At 48.9% G+C, this 22,432-nt stretch overlaps 1 protein-coding gene across 1 annotated transcript in view; it reads left to right on the top strand.

Annotated features, from left to right (window-relative positions):
- Window positions 1–22,360, top strand: part of Fam189a1 (family with sequence similarity 189 member A1) — a 403,077-nt gene extending 380,717 nt beyond the window's left edge. Inside the window, exons 6-10 of the mRNA XM_038313821.1 lie at window positions 1,488–1,648; window positions 2,404–2,539; window positions 10,469–10,544; window positions 19,007–19,234; window positions 22,010–22,360. Of these exons, the coding sequence (XP_038169749.1) occupies window positions 1,488–1,648; window positions 2,404–2,539; window positions 10,469–10,544; window positions 19,007–19,234; window positions 22,010–22,326 (918 nt within the window). The 3' untranslated portion in view covers window positions 22,327–22,360. The remainder of the gene's footprint in view (window positions 1–1,487; window positions 1,649–2,403; window positions 2,540–10,468; window positions 10,545–19,006; window positions 19,235–22,009) is intronic.
- Window positions 22,361–22,432: the final 72 nt, after the last annotated feature.

The following is a 22,432-nucleotide window of genomic DNA, read 5'->3' as shown; positions in this document are numbered from 1 at the left end:
GCCCTCTCCTTGCCGCCTGGCTATTGAGCAGCTAGCACAAGGATTAACAGTTTCTGAAGCAGAGGATGACAGCATACATCCAACCAGCTCACAGCCAGCAATTCCCCTCTAATTTCCGACAATTAGGGAACCAGCAATGAGTCAGCCTAACTGGAAGGGCAGGGAATGTGCTCTGTGTTGGGCAGGCTGGCGGTAGCCATTTCTGAGTTCATGCGTCCCTCATTCTGATGTAGCCATCAGCCCAGAGCACACTGATTTCACTGCATTTGACCATATCCTGAACCTTGGACTCAGCCCTGCAAGTGCAGAAATTCTCCAACTGCTTGCCCCCCTGTCTGGATGAGCCCACCCTATCCCTGCCACCACTAGGTGCTTCCCTGCCACCCAACTCCAGCACCCTCACTGGCTCCTGCAAATCCCCAGAATTAAGAATTGACCAGACAGACCCTCATTTTCTTCTTCTTCTGAAACACATCACTCACTGGCCATCTTTAGAGCCAGACGGTGCTGCCCCACCCATCTTCAAGGCCCGGTTAGATCTCACCTGCTTCACAGATGCTCGGTAGATGCCCTGTCCCACACTGACTGGAGGGCTGTAGTTGCTAATGAAGCTGCTGTGCTTAACTGTGTACTTGTGATTCTTGGTGTTTGTCTCTTTTCTCTTACCTCACTGACACGCTATGGGAAAGGTCGCGGAACCCATGCAGTGTGGGTCATTTTATACCTCTAGATGAAGCAGTGTCTGGGGCATTTCCGTAGAACACGTGACCTCTGGTAGGAGTGCCCTGTGGATGGAGAGAGAAACAAGTTTTGGTTAATACTTTGGAAAGAGAAATGCAGGCAGAGAGCATTTGTTTTATTAAAATATGTTTCCCTTGATATTTTTAAGTAGCACCCAGTGTTCATAGTTGCCCCCACAGGATATTCTGGAGCTCATGGTGGGCTTTCTTCACCTTGGGAGACAATGTCCTACAAAGTGTGTGGATCCCTAGGTATTAGTGTTCATAGGGCCCATAGTGAACTCTAAGGAAGCGTGTGAGACAGCCTGGGCTCACAGTGCAGGCCTGAAGCACTTTGCAGGACTCGGAGAAGGGACTTAGGTATAGGGCGTGTACCAAGTATGCACTGTGATAGGGACTTGCTGGTGCTGTGTAGAAGGAGTGGCAAGCGTCCTTTTGACTTCAGTGTTCAGGCATCAGCGTCATAGGAGTGAAGGGTCACAGTAAGAATCTGCATTGAAGACTTCCCAGCTCTTTAACACACACACACACACACACACACACACACACACACACACAATCAGAGGCATACTGCATAGCGGTATAGGAAGTGGAGCAGAGCAAGGTCAGAAATATCCTTTGTACAGAGTGTGTTTAGCAGTCATGGCTTGGCAGCCTAAACCGTGATAGGTAATGTGTTTGCAATCAGCTCCCTTAGCCGCCAGCCACACAAGCTCTGGGATAACGCTGCTTCTCTGTGCTCTGAAGTTCTTCCCACAGAGATCCCACTCGGCCAGTGCTGCCTGCGTGACTCCACATGGCACCGTTCTCCACCAGACCCTGGACTTCGATGAGTTCATTGCCCCCCTCCCGCCTCCACCCTACTACCCTCCAGAATATACCTGTACGCCCACAGCAGAGGCCCACAGGTCAGTCTTCCGCTCAGTGTCCTGTGTCCCGTGATGCATGAGAAGCCGCAGACAGGAAGCATCTTTGGGAGGAGGAAGTGGTGATGGGAGGGGAGAAGGAGCTATGGGCAGGAACAGAATAAAAGCCGGTACAGAGACATGCGCCTTACAAGGGTTGGCAGTGAAGAAAGGCCATGTGACCTGGAAATACAGTATTTCTTTTCTTATTTTTGGTGGTGGCGATGGGTTAACTGTATTCCATTTTTATTTTGTTGTTGTTGACAGCCTCACTGTACAGCCAGGGTGGCTTTGAATTCTCTATACCTAGCCCCAGATGGCCTCATACTCACCATGCTCCTGTCTCATTGTCCCAAGTGCTAGAATTACAGGCAAGCACCACGTGGCCTGGCTTGAATAGAAGATTTCTGTTTGTGTCTTTGCGGTGTCACCTGAAATGACACCGTAGGCCAATAATGAACTCTGTTGTATTCTTCTGCGTGCAAAGTTGCTCCTGAGTGACAGTCGTCACAGAGCATGGAACATTAATTAGAAATTTCATCAGCTTTATCATTGTCTTAATTATAGTAGACAGAGCTTAAGTGGTCAATGAAATACGGGCATCTTTCAGAAGAAAGATCAAAGTTAAACCTGCCCAGTGACTCAGGCTTTTATCTTCACCATGACAAGTATTAGATAGTCAACATTTGAAGAGAAATGTAAAACTCTGGGCTCTGTCCTCAGGGGATAACCATGTGATGGGCTGTCCTGTTTTCTAGGGGCCTCCACCTGGACTTCGCTTCCTCCCCATTTAGCACTATATACGATGTTGCCATCAACAGCCCTGGCATGCTGTATCCTGCTGAGCTGCCCCCACCATATGAAGCCGTGGTGGGTCAGACTCCCGCCAGCCAGGTGAGGCCTGGGCCCTGACAAGATCAACTCCTCTGCACACCACACTTCCTGGCCTGTCCTCAGAAAGCTCCCTGACAGTGCTGACGGTGTCACTGACACCAGCGACTACCCTGTGATGAAGCCTCTGCATGTACCGTGCAGTGTGTGAGCCTTGTGTACACTGCAGGATGCCGAGTCCAGCCCAAGCCTGGGCACGTCAGTATGTGCACTCGCCTTTTTGGTTACTCGGCTTAATTCTTAACAGCCAGACACACAGCCCAACTCAGATTTGTCTGTGTCCCATGCTGCCCAGTGTGTCTGGAGAGAATGGAGAAGGAGCTGGGACAGCTTCTAACTCATGACCAGAGCAAGGGGAGCTGGACTTGGGGACCAAGACCTGTATTGGTCATTGCTGCAGACATGATCGGATGGATCTGTAAGAGGTCAGGCAGCTCCAGGCCAGGGATGTGTCTCTACTGCTGGCTGTGAGGCCTTCTCTGAGCGGTGTGTGCCAGCTCCTATTGCATGGTTCCCAACCATGAGCAGGCGTTTTGAGATGTCTGTAAAGCCTTGGTTTCCTCACTGACAAATGATGGGGGAAAAAATCACGTTAGTATCAAGTTCATTGGATGAAAGGGAATGGTGCTGATTCAGAAGAAGACTGGGAACGTGGTAAATTCTGAAGTCGGGGAATCTCTGGGCATATTTTGATAGCATTTTTTTTTATCTTAGCCATTATTATTGTTGTCCTTGTTGAGTGTGCAATCTGTAGTCAGGCAGAGAAATGAGGTCCTGGGGCAAGGGAGGCCTTAAGTGGAGGCTGTAGGGACTGAGGCAAAGATGGGGACATGGTAGTCAGGTAGCACAAGTGGCATGTGCTAAAAACCATCCCAAGCACAAGCCATGGGGCTGGATAATACCACAATGTGGAGGCTCTACAGGGCGCTTGAGCTATGTCTGCACTCTGCTCCCCTTTCCCTACGGACTGACCCCTGGCTGGTAGCCCTGGTACAGGGCTCAGCCTTTTTCACATCACCTCAAGCTCCGACCCTGCACCTTGGACATCAGAACGACACGCAGGGGTGGAGGAAAATCAATGTTCCTGGTGTTTACCTCAGCCGCCAACAGGATGTGGGTCCCATGAAGGAGCTCTGTTTATGGAGTGCTGTCTGTCCACTGGTAGCGGCTCAGCCTCAAGGATAATCAGAGCCCACAAAGGTGGGTGTCACTTTCTGTAGGCTGAGTCAGGGGACAGGCAAAGACAGCAGGGCTCATGCATGCAGCGATCCGAGGGACGCATGGGCAATGTTCGGGCTGTTGGCATCAAAGGAAAAAGATACATTTGGCACAGGGAGTCTCCCTTTGTATTGGGTCAGCCTGGTGAATCCCACCTGCCCTCCCTGATACAACCAGGGGATCCTTGAGTAATGCCTCAGTGCCCACTCCAGTTTTGAAATACCCCAAGTGGCTGCAGATGGCAGCTCCAGACTCTGGATTTTGGCCTCTTTTGTGTGCATGGCAAACGTCTCTGTGTAGGAAATGCCTGGGAGGAAGGCTGCTTAGAGACTCAGTAAAGGAGAGATCCTGTAATCTCTCAGCTTGGACAGCCATTCGCCTAGACTTTCCAAGCTGAGCAGGAACCTGCAACTTAGCAAAGAGGTTTACCTTTCTGTTTACAATAAAAAAATAGTGAAGCCATTGATTGTGATGACAGGCTTTAGCTCTCAGAGGTGCCTAGCTTGTATTTGGGCATCCAGGGAGGGTCTGAGAACGGGTTGTAGATTCCAGTGGGTATCCCCCAGTCCCACAAAACCTTGTCAATCAAATCCCAATCCTGGGCCCATTCCCAGGCGTTATTGGAACTCACTTTGAGAACTGGGGTAGATTACTGTGTCAAGGTTTGTGGCGAAGACAGTAACATAATGGATCTTAGAGGCAAATGTGGTACCCGGCCTGGGGCGGAGGGGGGGGGGGAGGCATCATCAAACCCACATGGCAGGACCCAGGGGAGAGTGCACTAGGACCAGAGCAAGATCCTCCATTGGTTGTAGACACCAAGAAGTCAAGTGGTCATGATGGGGTGCAGATGGGGAACTCCATCCTGGAAAGCAGGGGCCTCAACGCCATGTCTGCAAGTAGTGTGTAATTTCCTTGCTGCCTTGGGCGGGAAGCTCTGCCATTTCCCACTCTCCGGCAAGCCTGCTTGCTGCTATCAGAGAATTCCAGGTTCGTGCTAGGGAACCGCTTCTTTGCTTCCCTTTGTGAGATAGTATGAGAGTTTTCAGTGTTTTTAGAAGACGAGGCTGGGTGGATAGCTCATGGTCCCATGGGCCCCTCCTTGTGGACAGTGTCAGGGCTGGTCACTGCCCTGTCAGAGCCTTGACTTCACAATAAGACCCCTTTTCCAGCCCAAGTGCAGGTGCGGGCCGTAGCTACCAACTTTGAGTGTGATGTTTAGTGCCCCCACCCCGCACTGCACACGAGAAGGATATTGATTCACGTTTCATCACCAATTTTCTCTTTCCCTGAAGAATGCAATATATTTCAGGCTAATGCATGGTTCTGAGATCAATATGACACCGTTCTCCCAAAGGCACTGGAAAATGCTGCCTTCCCTGATTTCTCTCAGAGAACCCGGGTAAGGAGGGCTGAAGGTCAAAGCTCTGAAGCCTGCCCCCTGCAGGTACTGGCACAAACTCAATTTGCTCTGGAGCCAGCCAGGTATGTGTGTAACATGCCCTGTGGCCCCTCTCCAGGCCACCTGTATAGCAGGGACACATCTGTTGATTAAGGACCTGCAGCTCCCAGGCCAATTTTCTTTGATGCTCAGGTGTCAGGGCACTTTTCAATTCCGCAGACATCTCTGGGAGTCCGGAAGTGAGGGAAACCTATTACCAACCACAGAGGGAAGGCTGCGTCAGCCACCTGCCCCCTCCTCCAGGGTGGTCCATCTCCCTTGACCAGACATCGGGGAGCTGCCCCTTCACAGCATGAGCGGTTTCCCTGGATGAGGGGGCGGTCAATTGCTTGCCCCTGCACGCCAGAGGGTGTATAAATTGGCTATCAGCGCTGGCGAGAGTAGAGCAAACTAGATAGAGGGACAGGGCTGACGTGACAACATACAGATGGCAGGGGAGTAAGAGACGGCAGCCACTGCGAAGATTTTTCCCTGACACAGGGTCAGTCTGTGCTGTCCAGACTGACCCTGAACTACTAGCCTCAATGGAGCGTTCCTGTCCAGCCTCCCGAATAACTGAGATGCCAAGTGTGCACCGGAGAGGCTGTTTTCAGTCGTCTGACTGGGGATGCCCCTTCAGACCTATTCCCTTCCTTGGTCAGCACACACTCCCTCTGGCTTAGGTATGGATGTCATTCTTCCCCACAGCTCCAGGCTGTGCTCCACAACAGTGTCACAGAGGCGAACCTCTAGCAGGGGCAGCAAAGTTACTGAGAACTCCTCACTTGGCGTTCCCGACTAGACACAGACGCACATTCCGGGAATCACTGGTGGCTATGCTTCTTAGCTGCGGGGGTTTAAAAACATGGCATTGACAATCCTTGTGATGATGGGACAAGGACAGTTCGCCTTCCCTGGGAAGAATTGTACCTGGCCATCTGGATAGGGCTGTGGTGTGTGGGAAACAAGGAAGGTGTTCCCGGTGGAGTGCAGCATGCAGAGGTGGGCGGGGGTGGGGGAATGCAGCATGCAGAGGTGGGCGGGGGGTGGGGGAATGCAGCATGCAGAGGTGGGTGGGGGTGGGGGAGTGCAGCATGCAGAGGTGTGGGGGCATCTGCTGTAGCACTGGGTGTAGGTTTTCTGACCTTGCATGCCAAACTGGGAGTGCCTTTGATAAATTCAGTGTCTAGGTTGGCTCAACCAGGAGTACTTGACTGGGTAGCAGTTTAGCTAGGAAGGGAAGTCTAATAAGATACTGGAAGTCACGAGAAAGGAGATGGGCAGGCATGGTATCACCAGCTGTGGGTCCTATAAATTGTATTTTAAAGGAAATGACCTCTACATTTTAAAACTTGCAAGTGAAGCGTTTCAAAAATGACCTTGAATATATAAAACCTTCATTCTCCATGGCAGCTGATAATTGCCCCCAAACAGTAGCTTTTCATGAATGTGGTACTAGATGGTTGGCTTCCTCCAGGAGTGAGAAACACACCACAGAAATGGGCAGAATTCCCATGCGGGGTTCCCCACAGAGGAGCCCATCCGCCTAAATTCCAGTTGATCCTTCAGTTATGACAACTGGTCCAAGGAGCATCTCAGAGCCAGCAAGTCCCAGGTTCTGCCCCTTCCCTAGTTTGTTTCTCTGCTGCATTGATAAAGCACCCTGACCAGGTCAGCTTATAGAAGTCCGTCATGGTGGAGAGGTGGCAGACACGGCAGCTGAAGTAGCAAGTTGACAGCTCACATATCTTCAACTGCCAGCACAAATCGGGGGGGGGGGGGCAGAGAGACAGACAGCAGTAGAGACAGAGACAGAGAGGGACCAACAGAAAGAACTAGAAGTAGCGTGGTGTTTACTCTCCAAAGTCTGCCCCAGTGACATACTTCCTCCAGCAAAGCACACCTCTTAAATTCCCCAAACAGTGCCACCAACTGGGGACGAAATGTTCATATGCCCAAGACTATGGTAGACATGTCTCATTAAAACCACCACAGTCTCACATGGCTTGGGGTGTCCAGGGCAAGTTAGGTAGGAAGGAAGCTTGTCTCTCGCAGTCCTCACACCCTTCATCCTGCCAGGATCTCTGTTTATGAGCCTTAGTGGCTGAACTCAAATCTCAATTTAGATTCATGCCACAGTTGTCCATCCCCTTTCCTGCCTCTGGAGTGACGCTGAACCAAATGGCCATTTCCCCACAGTTGTGTGCTCTGAGGTGGCCTCGGCCATCAGATTCAAATTAAACCTCTAACACTCTACTCAGAAGTGACAGATGCGCTCCCAGGAGCCATCTCTTTTCCAAACTACATTTCCTGGTGCTTGAATACAGGAGCCAGAGGGAAGTGAGCGATGCCCTGCAGAATATGAAGCAAATCCAATTTCCTCTTGACCTTGTCCCTTTGTGGATTCTATTTCTCTTGTTTTATTTATATTTCTTTATTGCCAAAGCTTGCTTTCTCAAGCAGCAGGTTTCTAAGTTTTCTCTTTCCCCCTCTCTCCTTCCCCATATATATACATATATATGTGTGTGTACACATATATATGTACATACACACACATATACACGCATGCACACACGCACACACACACATACATATACATGTATGTGGGGTTAGATATTGGAGAGAGACTTCTGGAATGAAATAGCCCTTTAGGCAGTTTCTTTTTGTTATTTAGTGGAAGATTCTTGGCAGACATTTTCACAATTGGTTACAGGTGTGTAGTGAATACCATAGGGGAAAGGTGTGTGTAGACGTGAGGGTGGTGTGAATTCTCTCTCCCTCGGTTCCCTCCCCAGCAGTCCTGGGGGCTTAGGAAGGAGAATAATAGCATGTGTGCTGCTGCTCCAAAGCCTATCAGTGGGATAAAAGGCCGCATGGAGGCTACTCTCCTCCCTGACGATAGTTGATTTCCAGCTCTCCTCAGCGCCCCGCTTCCCACCATCACAACAGGAACCCTTTGTGTTGGTGCCACAGCTGGATCACCTGCCCTAACTCCATCATAGTTTGCAGAGAGAGCTGAGGAATATCGGCTCTCTGATTGAAGTAGCTGGCGCCACGGAAGGCAGGAATGTAATTACCTGAGCTGGAATCGGACCGAGCCGCAGGGGCTTGCCTCACCTTCACCAGTCTCCTTGTGAGCTCATTACTTGCCAGTGTGTCCCCAAAGCAATTCCGAAATAACACAAGAAGTCAGATATTGTTTCCTGAGCTGGCGAAGGGGTAGGCGCCAATGTGGCACACGGACAGGGTGTGCCACGTCTCACATTGTCCAGGGCCTATGCCAGATGCCTGAAGCACAGCTGGAAGTGTTGTGCCTATTGCGGGGGAAAAACGGCATCACACACAGCCCAAGCAGGGTGAGGTGGAGCAGGAGGACTGGGGGCTCAGCCCCCTGTGTCCTGTTTCCTGAGACCTCTCCAGATTGGAGCCATTCCATGTTCTGACTGGTTTTGAAACAAGCTAGAGTCATCAGAGAGGAAGGAGCCTCAGTTGAGGAAATGCCTTCGTGAGGTCCAGCTGTAAGGTATATTCTCCATTAGTGATCAGTGGGGGAGGGCCCAGCCCATTGTGGGTGGTGTCATCCCTGGGCTGGCGATCCTGGAATATATATATATATATATATATTCCCTGGGCTGGCGATCCTGGAATATATATATATATATATTCCCTGGGCTGCGTTGAGCAGGCCATAGAGAGCAAGCCAGTAAGTAGCATCCCTCCATGGCCTCTGCATCAGCTCTTGCCTCCAGAATCCTGCCCTGTTTGAGTTCCTGTTCTGACTCCCTTCAGGGATGAACAGTAATGTGAAGTATAAGCCAAATAAACCTTCCCCCCCAATTTGCTTTTTGTCATGGTGTTCAGTCACAGCAATAGAAACCCCAATGAAGGCAGTCCAGGAGGAGAGTGGCAGAATCTCCCTGACCTAAACTTGAAAAGAACGCGCCAAGTCCAATTTCCAGCAAGCCAGGGTGGCTCTTAATGGTATGTCATTGTTGTCACACTGTGAGTTGGCAGTCAGACTGGCACCCCCACCCTGCGTGCACCTGGACCGTAACCCAAAGCTCAGCCAAGAGAGTATCCCAGGAGCTCCCTGTTCATTCAGTCTGCAAGGTCACAAAAGGAAGAAGAAGTGTAAGCAAGTCAAGGGTAGGCTGGGAGTTCACTTGGGATGCAGCCATTTATCCAGTGCTCAGTCCATGCCCTAGCCATGCTGGGGTGAAGCAAGTCAGGTCTCGTGACCGTTTGTCCCATGGTTTATTCTTCCTGGAACCACAAGGAAAAAGTGAGAGAAGGCATTTTGGAGTAGGGACTGTCTTATATCCCACCATGACCATGAGGATCCTCTTGACCTTTTGTCTTTGTTAGGGTTACTGTTGCTGTAATGAAACACCACGACCAAAAGCAAGTTGGGGAGGAAAGGGTTTGTTTGGCTCACACTTCCATATCCCTGTTCCTCATCAAAGGAACTCAAAGCAGGAACCTGGAGACAGCAGCTGATGCATAGGCCATGGAGGGGGTGGGTGCTGCTTACTGGCTTACTCCTCCTGACTTGCTCAGCCTGCTTTCTTACAGAACCCAGGACCACCCAGCCCAGGGATGACACCACCCACAATGGACTGGGCCCTCCCCTATCAATTACTAACTATAAAAATGCTCTACATAGGCTTGCCTACAGCCCAATCTTACGGAGGCGTTTTCTCAAAGAAGGTTCCCTCCTCCTGATGACTCTAGCCTGTGTCAAGTGGACAAAATTATCCAGCAAACCTGTCTTGGTTCTATATCGTGCCCTAGTAGAAGGTGAATAGACTCAGTGTATGCCAGTGCCCTGGAAGGTACTCTGAGTGCAGAAGGCCAGAGAAATGGGCGTCAGTCTCTGCAGTGATGATTTGAATTCTCGATTCTCACATATACCCACCTCATAAACTACACAGTTGTTCCTCAGAGTATTTGTTCCACGATGCTCCCCAGATGCCAAAGTCTACACATGCTCAAGCGCCCTTGCATACATAGAGTGCTGTTTGCACAGAACCTGCACGTTCTCCCCCCTACTTCAAGCCCAACCGACGCATCCCCGTGAATTCAGCATAGTTCATGGTACACAGATTCCTACTTCGCCCTTTGGAACTTTCTCGAAAGCCTTGCCCTGATAGTTTGGAATCTGTGTTGACTGCATCAAAGGAATTTGAGGGCTCAGAGGACCGGCTGTGTTACTGGAGGTTGCCTGGGTGGGTGCTCTCCTGAGCAAGGGTAATGCTACGTGTTTCTTGCTGTAGGTTCCAACTGTCGATCACCAGGTGGCTGACTCCAGTTCCGGGGACCCAAACACTGCTGCTGGCTTCAGCACACCAGGTAATCGTACCCCTCTCGGTTCGAAGCACTGCTTGTGTGTTTTCCAAAGATCCCTTTTCTCCTGTTTCCTTCTCCCCGCCTCTTCCCACCCCTCTTCTCTATCTGTATGTAGCCATACAGATACCTTAGCCATAGCATTCTTCCCTAGCCTAGATCCAGGAAGTTGTGTCCCCAGGAGAGCTCCCACTTCCTCTGGGAAATTTGGTCAACTCTTCCCTTAGTGTCCTTTCTCCGACACTTGAAGATGTGAATTTGACGAAAAATACTACTCAGCTTGAGGCTCACTCTGTTAGGACCAAGGAGGAATGTTTAGTTCCTGGCACTCAATGATCTGACTCAGGATTTTATTTTATTTTTTTTTTTTACTTTATGGTTGTTAAGAAAGTGATGTGCTGTTCAGTGGAAACTGCTTTCAACTCTGGGATTTTATATTTTCAGTAAATTGCATGACCGATCAGCACACTCCTATGAACGAGACTTTGAATTAGACAGCTGTACACAACCATAGGCTGCTGTGGGTTTGTGTGTTCTCTACATGTTCACAGCAGGCGAGGCTGAGCTGTGATGCTCAGGGGGTTTAACACATGGGTTTCCATTTATAAACGTCTCAACTTGATGAGGTTCTAGGACGTGACTGCAGTATTCACTCCTGAGCATCTGTTCCAGGCAATTGTGACCAATCCCCTCCATCAGCAGGGGGCAAGCTGGACTAGCAGGCTTCCAAGGACAGCCTGGGCAGAGGATAAACTGGACGTCATAAGCTTGACAGTTCTGAAAGGCAGATGTGAAAAGCCAGATTCCTAAACACATTAGAACCTCCGTGGTACTGACCTGGCTTGAAGGATGGGCATTAGACAAGCAGATGTACCCCAGCATCAAAGGGAAAAAGAGGACTGGAGTTCAGAGAATCTCTTTCTTGGGGACTTCATCTAGACTCAGAGGGACAGCTTATTTGTCACATAACTCATGACATCCTATGACCAACCACAATTAATCCTTGCCTCCAGTACAGAGTTAACGTCTAAGAGAAGCAGGAAGATGCCATCCTTTAGAGAAGGAACCCCAAGTCTCTGTAATCATGGGATTCAAAAATGATCATGCCCCTCCTTGGGTTACTCCAAGGAGACATCAGAAGTTTCTCTGGGGTTTGGTGAAGTATGGTTAGAAGGTGATATCATTCCAGTTTGCTACATTCTTGGGTTGTGCCCCACAGATCCCAACCATGAGATACCTACACATTTCAAGTTGTTCTAGAGAAATTATGATGGAAAGGGTTTGGCTGGTAGCTAGAACCCTTCTCTAGCTATTACATAAGGATAGGCAGAGTTGGACAGAGGAATCTGGGTACTCCTTGCCCAGGAACTTATCAGTGAGCTCTGGAGCTGACCATAAGACCAAGGGTGTACTTCCAGTACCCAGTCTTCTGGTGGTGATACCAAGTACTAGGGGCTCCAGATCGTACTAGTTAATCAATACCTTGGAGGCCTTTAGGCCAGCAGATTTAACTGTTGGAAAGACACCTCCGCTCCAGTCATTATTGTACCACAGTGAGGTTGGGTCAAAGTCTCTTCTCCGGTTTTTTTCTTATGTGTGTTCAGTTGCTCCAGTCCGTTTTTCCTCTTGCACTTTAGTAATAATATATATGTTAGAAAATGGTGAGGATGTAACTCAGTTGTAGAGATCTTGACTGTCATATGTGAGGCCATGGTTCAACTCCCATACTGGAATAAAAACAATTCAGTTAGCCTGAAAGTGATGGCACATGCCTCTAATCCCAGCACTCGGGAGGTAGAGGCAAGTGGATCTCTGTGAGTTCAAGGCCAGCCTGGTCTACAAGAGCTAGTTTTAGGACAGGCTCCAAAGCTACAAAGAAACCCTTATGTGTATCTATCTCTAGGTTCTCTATTCTGTCCCCTTAATCTGTGTGCTGCTCTCCCAATGCCATGCTGCCCATGACAGCAGCCCTCAAGTGAACTGAAAAATTTGCAAGAGTATCATTCCCATGTTATTAATTAATGCACAGTGGTTCAGTCCTGGGGCCTGTGATTTTCCATGTGCATTTCAGAATGAGTCATCTTTACCTTCAAAAACCATTGCTGGGATTCTGTAAGAACCATATTAAACCCATACAACAGCCTGGAAAGACTGCTCACCTACAACTAAGCATTCCAATCCAAAAATTCAGTCCCCTTCCCTGGACCAGTTCTTACTTCTTTCAACTCCACTTGATAATGTTTAGCACCACACTTTGTTAGGTGCACAGTCATCCCTTGATATCGCTGGGTGACAGGTTTCAGGACCCGTCAGATGCCAAAACCCAAATATATAAGGGATTTGGTCCTTAGGTAAAATGACAAAATACTTCATATAATACATGCATGTCCTCCAATATACTTTAAAATAAGTCACCTCTAGAGTATGCATCATTGTTATTGATTTTATTGTTGTTTTGTTTTTTGTTTTTTCAAGACATGGTCCCTCTGTGCTTTGTGTAGCTCGAGAAGTAGTTGAGAGCCCTACATTTTTCAGGTATCAGGAAGTAGACTGAGATGTTGGGTAGTATCTTGAGCATAAGAAACCTCAAAACCTGTCCCAGCAGTGCCATACTTCCTCCAACAAGGCCATACCCACTCCAACAAGCCATACTTCATAATATGCCACTCTCTAGTTAATTATGGGGCCAATTATATCCAAGCTACCACATTGCACTCTCTGGGCCCCATAGTCTCATAATAATAGTATAATGAAAAATTCATTTAGTCCAATTTCAAAAGTCCCCATTGTCTATCATAGTCTCAACAATGTTTTATTTTATTTTTTTAAATGTTTATTTATTAAGTATACAATATTCTGTCTGTGTGTATGCCTGCAGGCCAGAAGAGGGCACCAGATCCCATTACAGATGGTTGTGAGCCACCATGTGGTTGGTGGAAATTGAACTCAGGACCTTTGGAAGAGCAGGCAATGCTCTTAACCTCTGAGCCATCTCTCCAGCCCTCTCAGCAATGTTTTAAAGTTCAAAGTCTCTTCTGAGATTCATGTAATCTCTTAGCTGTAATGACCTATAAAAATCAAAATCAAAAAGCAGATCACATACTTCCAACATGGCACAGGATATACGTGACCATTCCAAAATGCAGGAAAGAAAACATAGTGAGAAAAATACTAAAGAAAAGACCAAAAGCCAGATGGGAAAACTCCAAACTCTGCATCTCCGTGTCTGATGTCAAAGCGCTCTCCAGATCTCCAACTCCATTCAGCTCTGTTGATCACAACACATTTCTTTCTCTTGGGCTGGTTCCGCTCCCTGTTTGCAGCTCTTCTTGGCAGGTATCCCAAGACTCTGGCATCTCTAACATCTTGGGGTCTCCAAGGCAATCCAGGCTTCAATTTTACAGCTTCACACAATGGCCTCTCTAGGCCTCCATTCAGAGACACCCTTGACACATGCCTGGCCTCAGCAGCTTTCCTTAGACATGGAGGTAAATTTCATAACCCATTTCTTCTATCCTTAATTCTAAAGCCAGAACCATGTGACTGAAGTTGCCAAGTTCTGCTGCTTGCTGGGGCTGGAATATGGCTGCCTCCTTCAATTACATCTTTACCAACCTTCTGTTTTTGACCTTCCTTCACTACCTAACCTTGGCTATCTTGAAACTGGATCTGTAGACCAGGCTGACCTCAGACTCATAGATCCGTCAGCCTCTGCCTTCCCAGTGCTGGGAAGTGTGCACCACCACACCCAATTCTAAAGTTTTCTTTAATTCCTTTCCACAAGTTGGAAATTTAGCTGGATGGGCTCTTGCCCTGAGGTCAATACTCCCATTATTTCATTCCTTAATCTCTTCATCTCTTTGAACACAGAATTTAGCTCCATTCCATTTCCTAGTGCTCTGTTTTCTCCAGAAGTATTTCCCCTTGCTCAGCTTGCTCCATTTCATTATAAATCTTCAATAGGACCATCACTAGTAACCACAAAACAGTCCATACTGGGCTGGTTTGAGATTTCCTCTGGCAATGGAATGAATCTAAACTCGCCACTTTAGCCTCAGATGGACTCTTCAGAAAAGGGCAAAAAGCAGCTACTTTCTTCACCAGAATATCACAAGACCAATCTCTAGGCCATGTGCCAACATTCTCCTCCTCTGAAACCTCTTGAGCCAGGCCCCACAGTTCACCAAGTCACACTCAGCACCACTGTCTTCCTTGCTCCTACTAGGATGGCTCCTTAAGAAGTGCTTAAAACATTCCACTGCTTTCCTAACCCAAAGTACTGAAGTCCATGTTACTCCAAACAAAAACATGGCCAGGCCTATCACAGCAATACCCCAGTCCCTGGTACCAACTTCTGTCTTTGTTAGGGTTTCTATTGCTATGAAGAGGCACCAAGACCACAGCAACTCTTATAAAGGAAAACATTTAATTGAGGTAGTGGCTTACAGTTAAGAGATCTGGTCTATCATCATCATGGCAGGGAGCATGGCGGTGTGCAGACTGACATGGTGTAGCTGAGTTCTACAGCTCACAGGCAACAGGAAGTACAATGAGACACCGGGCAGTATCCTGAGCATAGGAAACATCAACGTCTACCCCCCACCCACACACACACACAGTGACACACTTCCTCCAACAAGGCCACACCCACTCCAACAAGCCACACCTCTTACTAGTGCCACTCCCTATGAGATCATGGGAGCCAATTACATCCAAGCGACCACAGTTAGCATAGACACAAAAGTTTTCTAAAGCGCTGTTGGTTGAGTGGGCAAATGCAGAACTCATGCACACAGAGGGTCAGCTCCATGCCTCAGGATTTCATTCCCCTCACTCAGGAACAGTATTGCATTTGAGATTTCCAGTCCCGTAGTCATTGAGTGTGACGGACCACATGATAGAGATGTGATTCACTCTTATGTTGACCTTGTCCCTTGTTACCATGCTGAACTTGCCTTTTAGTTCTATGATTCTTCACAGATTCTAGTTGGTTTTAAACTGTCATGAATAATAATGTAGCGATGAGGTTTGGACATTGGCAAGACCTCAGGGGAGCTACACCTCAGATTTTTGGCTGGCATGTTATAAACCAGCCCATCACGTTAGGACTTTTATCTACAAACCATGTTTATATTGTTAGCTGGAGTAATCTCCACTTCTGGAAGTGCCCTAGGGTCTAACATAAGGAAAGCCACTCTAAAAGTGAAGGTGTTTTCATTCTTGAAAATAGTGAAAACCTGGGGACACAGTGTAGTTCATTATGAGAGTCAAAAAAAAAAAAAAACACGTGGCACATGCAAAATGCATTATTCTACATTAATTAAGAAAACTGGTGTGGGTTTTTTGGATGAAAAATCGGAAGTGCATTAGGATCATAACTGTCATAAAAACAGGCATGCAGCATTGCCCTGGTGACAGCAAGAAAAAACAGCCACTAGTCTTGGGCTGGGAGCTTTTTCAGTATCTACTTGTGATTTCGTGTTTCCAGTAATTATATATATTCAGAGTGAAGTCACACTTGCCTATCTATGAATTGATTGTGTTAGCACTAACGGTAAGAAAACTGGATCAAGAAGAGTTAGACAGCATGAGCCGAAGCTATTTAAAATGTGGATTTTGGTGTTGGGCTGCAGAGATGGCTAAGCAGTTAAGGGCACATGCTGCTTTTGCAGAGGACCCATGCTCAGATCCCAGCATCCACATCCTGTAGCACAAAACCACCCTTCCTGCTCCCGGGAGAGCTGATGCCTCTAGCCTCTGCAGGTACCTGGGCTCAAATGCAGAGGCCCACCCCCAAGACTTAAATCTTTTCCAAAAAGATGAAATAAATATATACTTAAATCTTTTCCAAAGGGTTATGTGTGTGTGTGTGTGTATGAGCAACACAGTATTTAATGCTAGTGTGTGCATATGTATATACATATGTTTATGTATATGCATTTGGGAGTAGCACTAGTATTTGATGCTAATATATATAATTTGGGACCAGTATTAGTATTTGATACTAGTGTATGTGTGTATGTAATGTATGTATATATGTATGTATGCACATATATGTATATTTATATTTGGGAGCTGTACTAGTATTTGATGCAGGGCCTTGCACATTCTAGGCAAGCTTTCTACAATGATCTCCATCCTCAGTGCTCTCTTTACTTCTTATGTTAAGACAGGTTTTCGCTAAATTGCCTAGGGTAAGCTAGAAAAAAACTCTGTGTGTAGTGCAGACAGGCCTTGAACACCGTATTCCTGTCTTACGCCTCTTGTGTAGCAGGGATGACAGGCCTACACCACACAACTTAACTTACCAGAGGTGATCCTAGCACACTACTGTGTAGGTCTTTACCACTCTGCTCAGCTTATCTGAGATGATCTTGGCACACCACTGTCTAGGCCTGCGCCACACAGCTCAGCTTATCTGAGGTGATCTTGGTACATCACTGTGTGGGCCTGCGCCACACAGCTCAGCTTATCTGAGGTGCTCTTAGCACACTAGTTACCCTGGGGAGTAACTAGCAGAGGTTGGCTGGGGTTAGTTAATAAATGTCATTTCTGTCTTTGAAGTTTTCTGATATGATTAATTATTGGTTCTTTTTTAAAAAACAATCTCTTTCATCTCTGAGTAGTTGTCAAATTATGTCTGGTAATAAACGCCTGGGAACAATTGCTGAGTCCAAGGGAGCGTGTATTTTAAGTGTTGATAGAGCAGCCAAACTGCATTATAGAAAAGTTACACCAGCCAGTAAGAGCAGGGTGCCGTCCCTCCTGAGGGATTCTCTCGCCCTCCAAGGGCGTAAACGTGCCCAGCCTTGGGTTTGAGACACTTTCACAGGTCTGCCGTCCATGTGTGTATCTGGATTTGATTCGCTTCTTTCATTTGAAGTGTTTTCTTTCTTAGAAGATATTTTGGGAGTAGATTCTTGAGAAAAAGTCATGAGAAAGTGTGTGAGGCCTTGCAAGACCTTCCCTACACATGGCGCGGACTCGTCCCTGCTTTGTTTCTGCTTCGGGGGCGCCATGTTCGTTATGCATGCACAAAACTTAAAAAGAAACTTATTCTTCTCCCATACAGCATACCCCAACTGCAGCTTCCCCTCCCTCCACTCCTCTCAGCCTCCCGCTCCCTCCCAGATCTTCCTCCCCTCCCCCGTCTCCTCCCAGAAAAGAGGAGCCCCCCCCCCCCCCCCAGGGACATCAACCTAGTAAGGCACAAAAGATACCATAAGACTAGGCACAAACCTTCACATCGAGGCTGGGCATCACAGTCCAGTAGGGGGGAAAGGGTCCCCAAAGCAGGGAAGGATCAGAGATATCCCCCCACTCCCACTGCCAGCAGTCCTGTCAAAACACCAAGACGACAACCATAGCATACAAGCTGGGGACCTAGCACAGACCTGCAATTTCCACTTCAGTCTGTGGACCCCCATGAGCCCTGATTAGCTGATTCCGTGGGCCAAAATGCACAGCTTTTTACTGCCAGTTTTCTTCCTTCCGTTTGCGGTTTCCATCCTGCCCATGAATTCTCTGCTCCAAACTGCAGAGAATATATGATATAGCCGTCCTGTTATGCATTTCCTTCTCGTGAGCTTGTGCCCTCCAAAAAGAAGGGTTAATCTCCCCGAAGATTCGGGTGTTTGTTTATATATGATGTGTTGGTACCAGTTATGTTTTGCAAATGGACTGCTACTTGTCACCAACTGTTTCTGTGGGGGGCGGGGTGGAGTGGTTAGACAAGAATGTTTTAGAATGTTCTACGGGCTAGTTCAAGAGTCAGCAGTGGGTACTGAGTGGCAGGTGTCTCTGAAGTCCTGGTCTGGGGAAAGCTCATGGACACGGGGAGAGCATGGGGCACTGACTGGGCCCTGTGGGAGAGAAGGAAGGAACAAAGCTTGAAGCATCCCACTAACTGAGGGAATTTGGGCTGCTGTGGTGGAGCAGGTTCCCTCAGGCAGGTCATCGCCTTGCAGCATCTGCCTCTGGACAGAGCCAGTAATTCCAGGCGAGTGAAGGAAGTGTCGACCCACTGGGGTTTGATGTTCATGCGTGAAACAGCCCCTGGTGCAAACCCATAGGCTTCTGGCCCCCGAGTGGGAAGGAAGCACAGATGCTCACAATTTAGAGTCCAGCTGGGGCTTGAACGACCAGGCTCCTTGGATCCTGCCCCCATGTGTGCCAAATCAGAGCCTATTGCTGACCCATACCCCCAACTCTGGGTTCGTTTCTGCTTGTTCCCAGGTAAGGTTGATGCTGCTGCCCAGGGCCTGCTCTGGGAACCAAGACAAACATCACGTGGGCTATGTTTGTCTCATGTATCTGATCTAGGGACTCCACGCCAGGTACTGGTTTGGTGACCTGACTCAGTGTTGGCCTGCTTCTAACTGTGGAGTTTATATAGGTAGGGTTTGGAGGGCAGGTATCCGGCTGATTCTGCATTCAGAATTTTACCCTAATCACCTGTTTTCTTGCAGTGCCTGCTAGTAGCACGAGTCTCCCAACATCAGAGGGTGCCACCTCACTGGGTCCAAGCAACCCCTCCCCTGATGGCACTCTGGACACCCCACCGCCCCTTCCACCTACTCCGGCCTCTCACCACATGTCTCCAGAAGCAACGAGCTTGAGCACACAGGCACAGCCAAGCCCAGGGCGTGTGGCCCGCTCCGCCAGCGACCCCACCTCCCGCGCATTCAGTGAAGCAGGTATGGCTCACGTGTATTCTCAAGGGTGTACCCAACTCGTAGGACAAGTGACCTTTGACAGTCGAGGCCCAGCTTGGATCCGGGGAAGTGTCATCTGCACACTTGAGGGCCCTGAGCTGGGGTGGAGGGGAAGGGAGCCTTAGGCTCTTGCTGTGTTACCGGGGAGGCATCATTCTGGCAAGGGAGGAAGGGATTCGAGAGTTTAGGGTAATGAGATCCCTTTAGGTGGCCAGCAGCTCTGACCTGAGCATCAGCACCGAACTGCATGCATGCTCTGAGGTCCAGGTCAGAGCTGGTGAGCACGGATAGAGACTGTGTGTAGGTGGTGCCCTGAGTGTGTTCAGGGAGTGACTTAGGGTTTCTACTGCTGGGATGAGACACCATGACCATGGCAACTCTCACAAAGGAAGAAAAGCATTGGAGCTGGCTTATAGTTTCAGAGGTTTAGTCCATTATCATCATGGTGCTGGAGAAGGAACTCAAGAGTTTTCTACATCTTGATCCACAGGCAGCAGAAGGAGACTGTGTGCCACCCTGGGCATAGCCTGAGCATATAAGACTTCAGAGCCCACCTCCTACAGTGACACACTTCCTCCAACAAGGACACATCTTCTAATAATGTCACTCCCTATGGGCCCAGGCATTCCAACACACGAGTCTATGGGGTCATACCTACTCAGACCACTACAGGCAGCACTTACCAGTGCCCTTAGTTACCATGAGCTGTTTTTATTCCAAATGGGCACTATCTAGTACTGCAGGATTCCTGTGGCCAGCTGCCCAGGAAGCATATGCCATACCAGCTTCCTTGGGAGTCTTTCTCGTATGCTTGAGTCTGGAGGATGAGCACAATCTTAATGCTATAGGGGAGTGATTTCTGCCAGTAAGGACTTTCTCGTGGCCTTTGACTGCATCTCAGCACAGATTTCCTCTGATGTGCATTTATTATAAGGACTCTACAGAGGGCATGGGGATGCCCACACCAGCCTCACTTCAGTGCCCCAGGTAGCTGAACACCAGGCAGCCTAGAGTCTGGCCATGCCAAGGAAGAGCCTTTGGAAGGAAACAAAAAAGTGACAGAAGTCAGCTATCTGGGACCGTCTTCCTGGTAGAAACATCAAATTTTGTGCCTGTAGATTCTGGGTGCTACATTCTCCCACCCCTTGCACCTCCGTGGAGAAAGGTCAGCTCAAACCTAGTATGCTCTCTTTGTTCCTTAACTCGGATCCCTAGAGCTTCTGTTCATGCCACCCACAAAGGCAGCACAGGGGTTTCTGTGTCCACTCCCCCTCACAGAGCTTTGAGAGAGAGTCTCATATGGCTGGAGGGCATTAGGTCCCTTCTCTGGCCTGCTGATAGCTTTCTTTGGCCTATCCCTCTTGGTGGGATTCATGGTCTGTGACAAACAGCCAGAAGGATGGGGCAAGGGAGAGGTGGCCACCTTTCCTTCCTGAGGTCCACACAGCAGCCTGCGACTTCAGTCTCCTCTTGGGAGATGAGACTGCCATTGTTCTCCCAAGTTGAAGGCATGCACCTTCTGCTTCCCCAGAGAGCCTTGGGATTAGGGGGTATTCCCAGCCACCTGCTGGGCTCCTGTGGGACCTGAACCTGCGAGAACTACAAGGTGACTTCCTTTTATCCTCATGTCTGCTTGTCTGCCATCTAACATCCTGCTCAGCCCTGGGCAGCTGGTGAATTTTACCAGTGATCCTTCCTGCCCCTTCCCGTGGGGACTGGATGTTCTTCTGGTTGAGGTGCAGATAGGACTCTCCTGGGCTGCTCTGGAGAGAAGTGAGGCACCCCTCAAACATTTTGACATCCACCTACTGTGAAGGGGTGAGTCATGCCGAGTGGTCCTTCGCTGCCTCTGCATTCAGCTGCTCTAGCTGTTGCCCCGGAATGTGAGTGTCTGTCTCAAGGTAATTATACCAAAGCCTGTAACTAATAGAACACATATTTAACTTGTTTACTTAGATTTAGTTTTGTTTTGAGACAGCATCTCATTAGGTAGCCCACACTGACCTCAATCTCCTGTCTCAGCCTCGGGGTGCTAAGGCTGGGGCCATTGCCACCTGGCTTTGCCTTATTTTGCTTCCCTAAGGCGATATTAGCTCTGCCTAAGAGATTTATACATCATCGTGTATTTCGTTACTTAGCTAGTACCCCCAGGACCCTGGAACAGACCACCCAGAATGTCTATTTTGGGTGACATATTAGGCAAGCTGATTCTCAATGTGGTCCTCAGTCAGTGGACCGTATCTCACTACCCACAGATGCCTAGCTCTTGGAGGTGCCATCTAAGCAGTGTTTGTCCTAATTTTGAGGTGGAATGATGGTTATGACATCTAAAGGAGACAGAGTCACTTCTCCAGGCCCAGCCTAGAGGACACTGGAGGAAGGCCCTGGATAGAGGTTGCTGTCTCCACTGACACCCCAGCTCTAGTCTTCAACCAGACTGTCTGGATGTTCCTCCTCTGCCCCAACAGGCCATCAGACCACAAAGGACAAAAGTCATGGAGCTGGAGAAGGCTGGGGAGAGCTCAGCAACCCCTCAGCAGCCCTTCTCTCGGGCCCAGCCCTCAGTTTACTCCTCACCTCAATCCTGAGAGGTTAACCCCGACTCCCCCCATGCTGGCAGGAAGCAGGGTCACACATGGGGCGCCTTCTCTGAAACAGAACTCGCCGCGTACACTTGCTCATTTTTTTCCTTCTAGAACTTTGGTTTCGTTGGGCTCACAGCTGTTTTCAGACTTCCTCTTTCACTTTGATTTTTAGTCTCTGCATCACGCCCAGCCATGGCTGCCGGTCAGCACCAGCTCCCGTCTGCTGGCAACCAAGATACCTGGAAAACGGACCAAGGGACCAAGCCGGAGACCTTACAGACCGTCTCCAAAGAACGGCCGCACTCCTTAGTGGAGAGCAAAGGCTACACAGACACCAGGGTCTTGGTGGCTAAGTTCTTGGAACACTCACACTGTACCCTCCCTTCAGAGGTGCGACATGTGGTGGGCACCGTCCGCTCAACAGTCACCTCGGAGGAGCCCAGGGTGGAGGAGGCCATCTTTGGTGCTGGCATCCTGGACCAGCTATGAAGCAGCTACAGACCTGGATGTAGACACTGATGAACCCAGTGCCTGCAAGTCCAGTCCTGCATGATGCCACCGTGCTTGATAGAGAGAGGCCTTTGGCCTGCAGGGC

The sequence above is a fragment of the Arvicola amphibius genome, chromosome 12, assembly GCF_903992535.2.
Source record: "Arvicola amphibius chromosome 12, mArvAmp1.2, whole genome shotgun sequence".
In the NCBI taxonomy this organism is placed as follows: domain Eukaryota; kingdom Metazoa; phylum Chordata; class Mammalia; order Rodentia; family Cricetidae; genus Arvicola; species Arvicola amphibius.
This window is presented reverse-complemented; position numbering and strand designations above follow the sequence as displayed.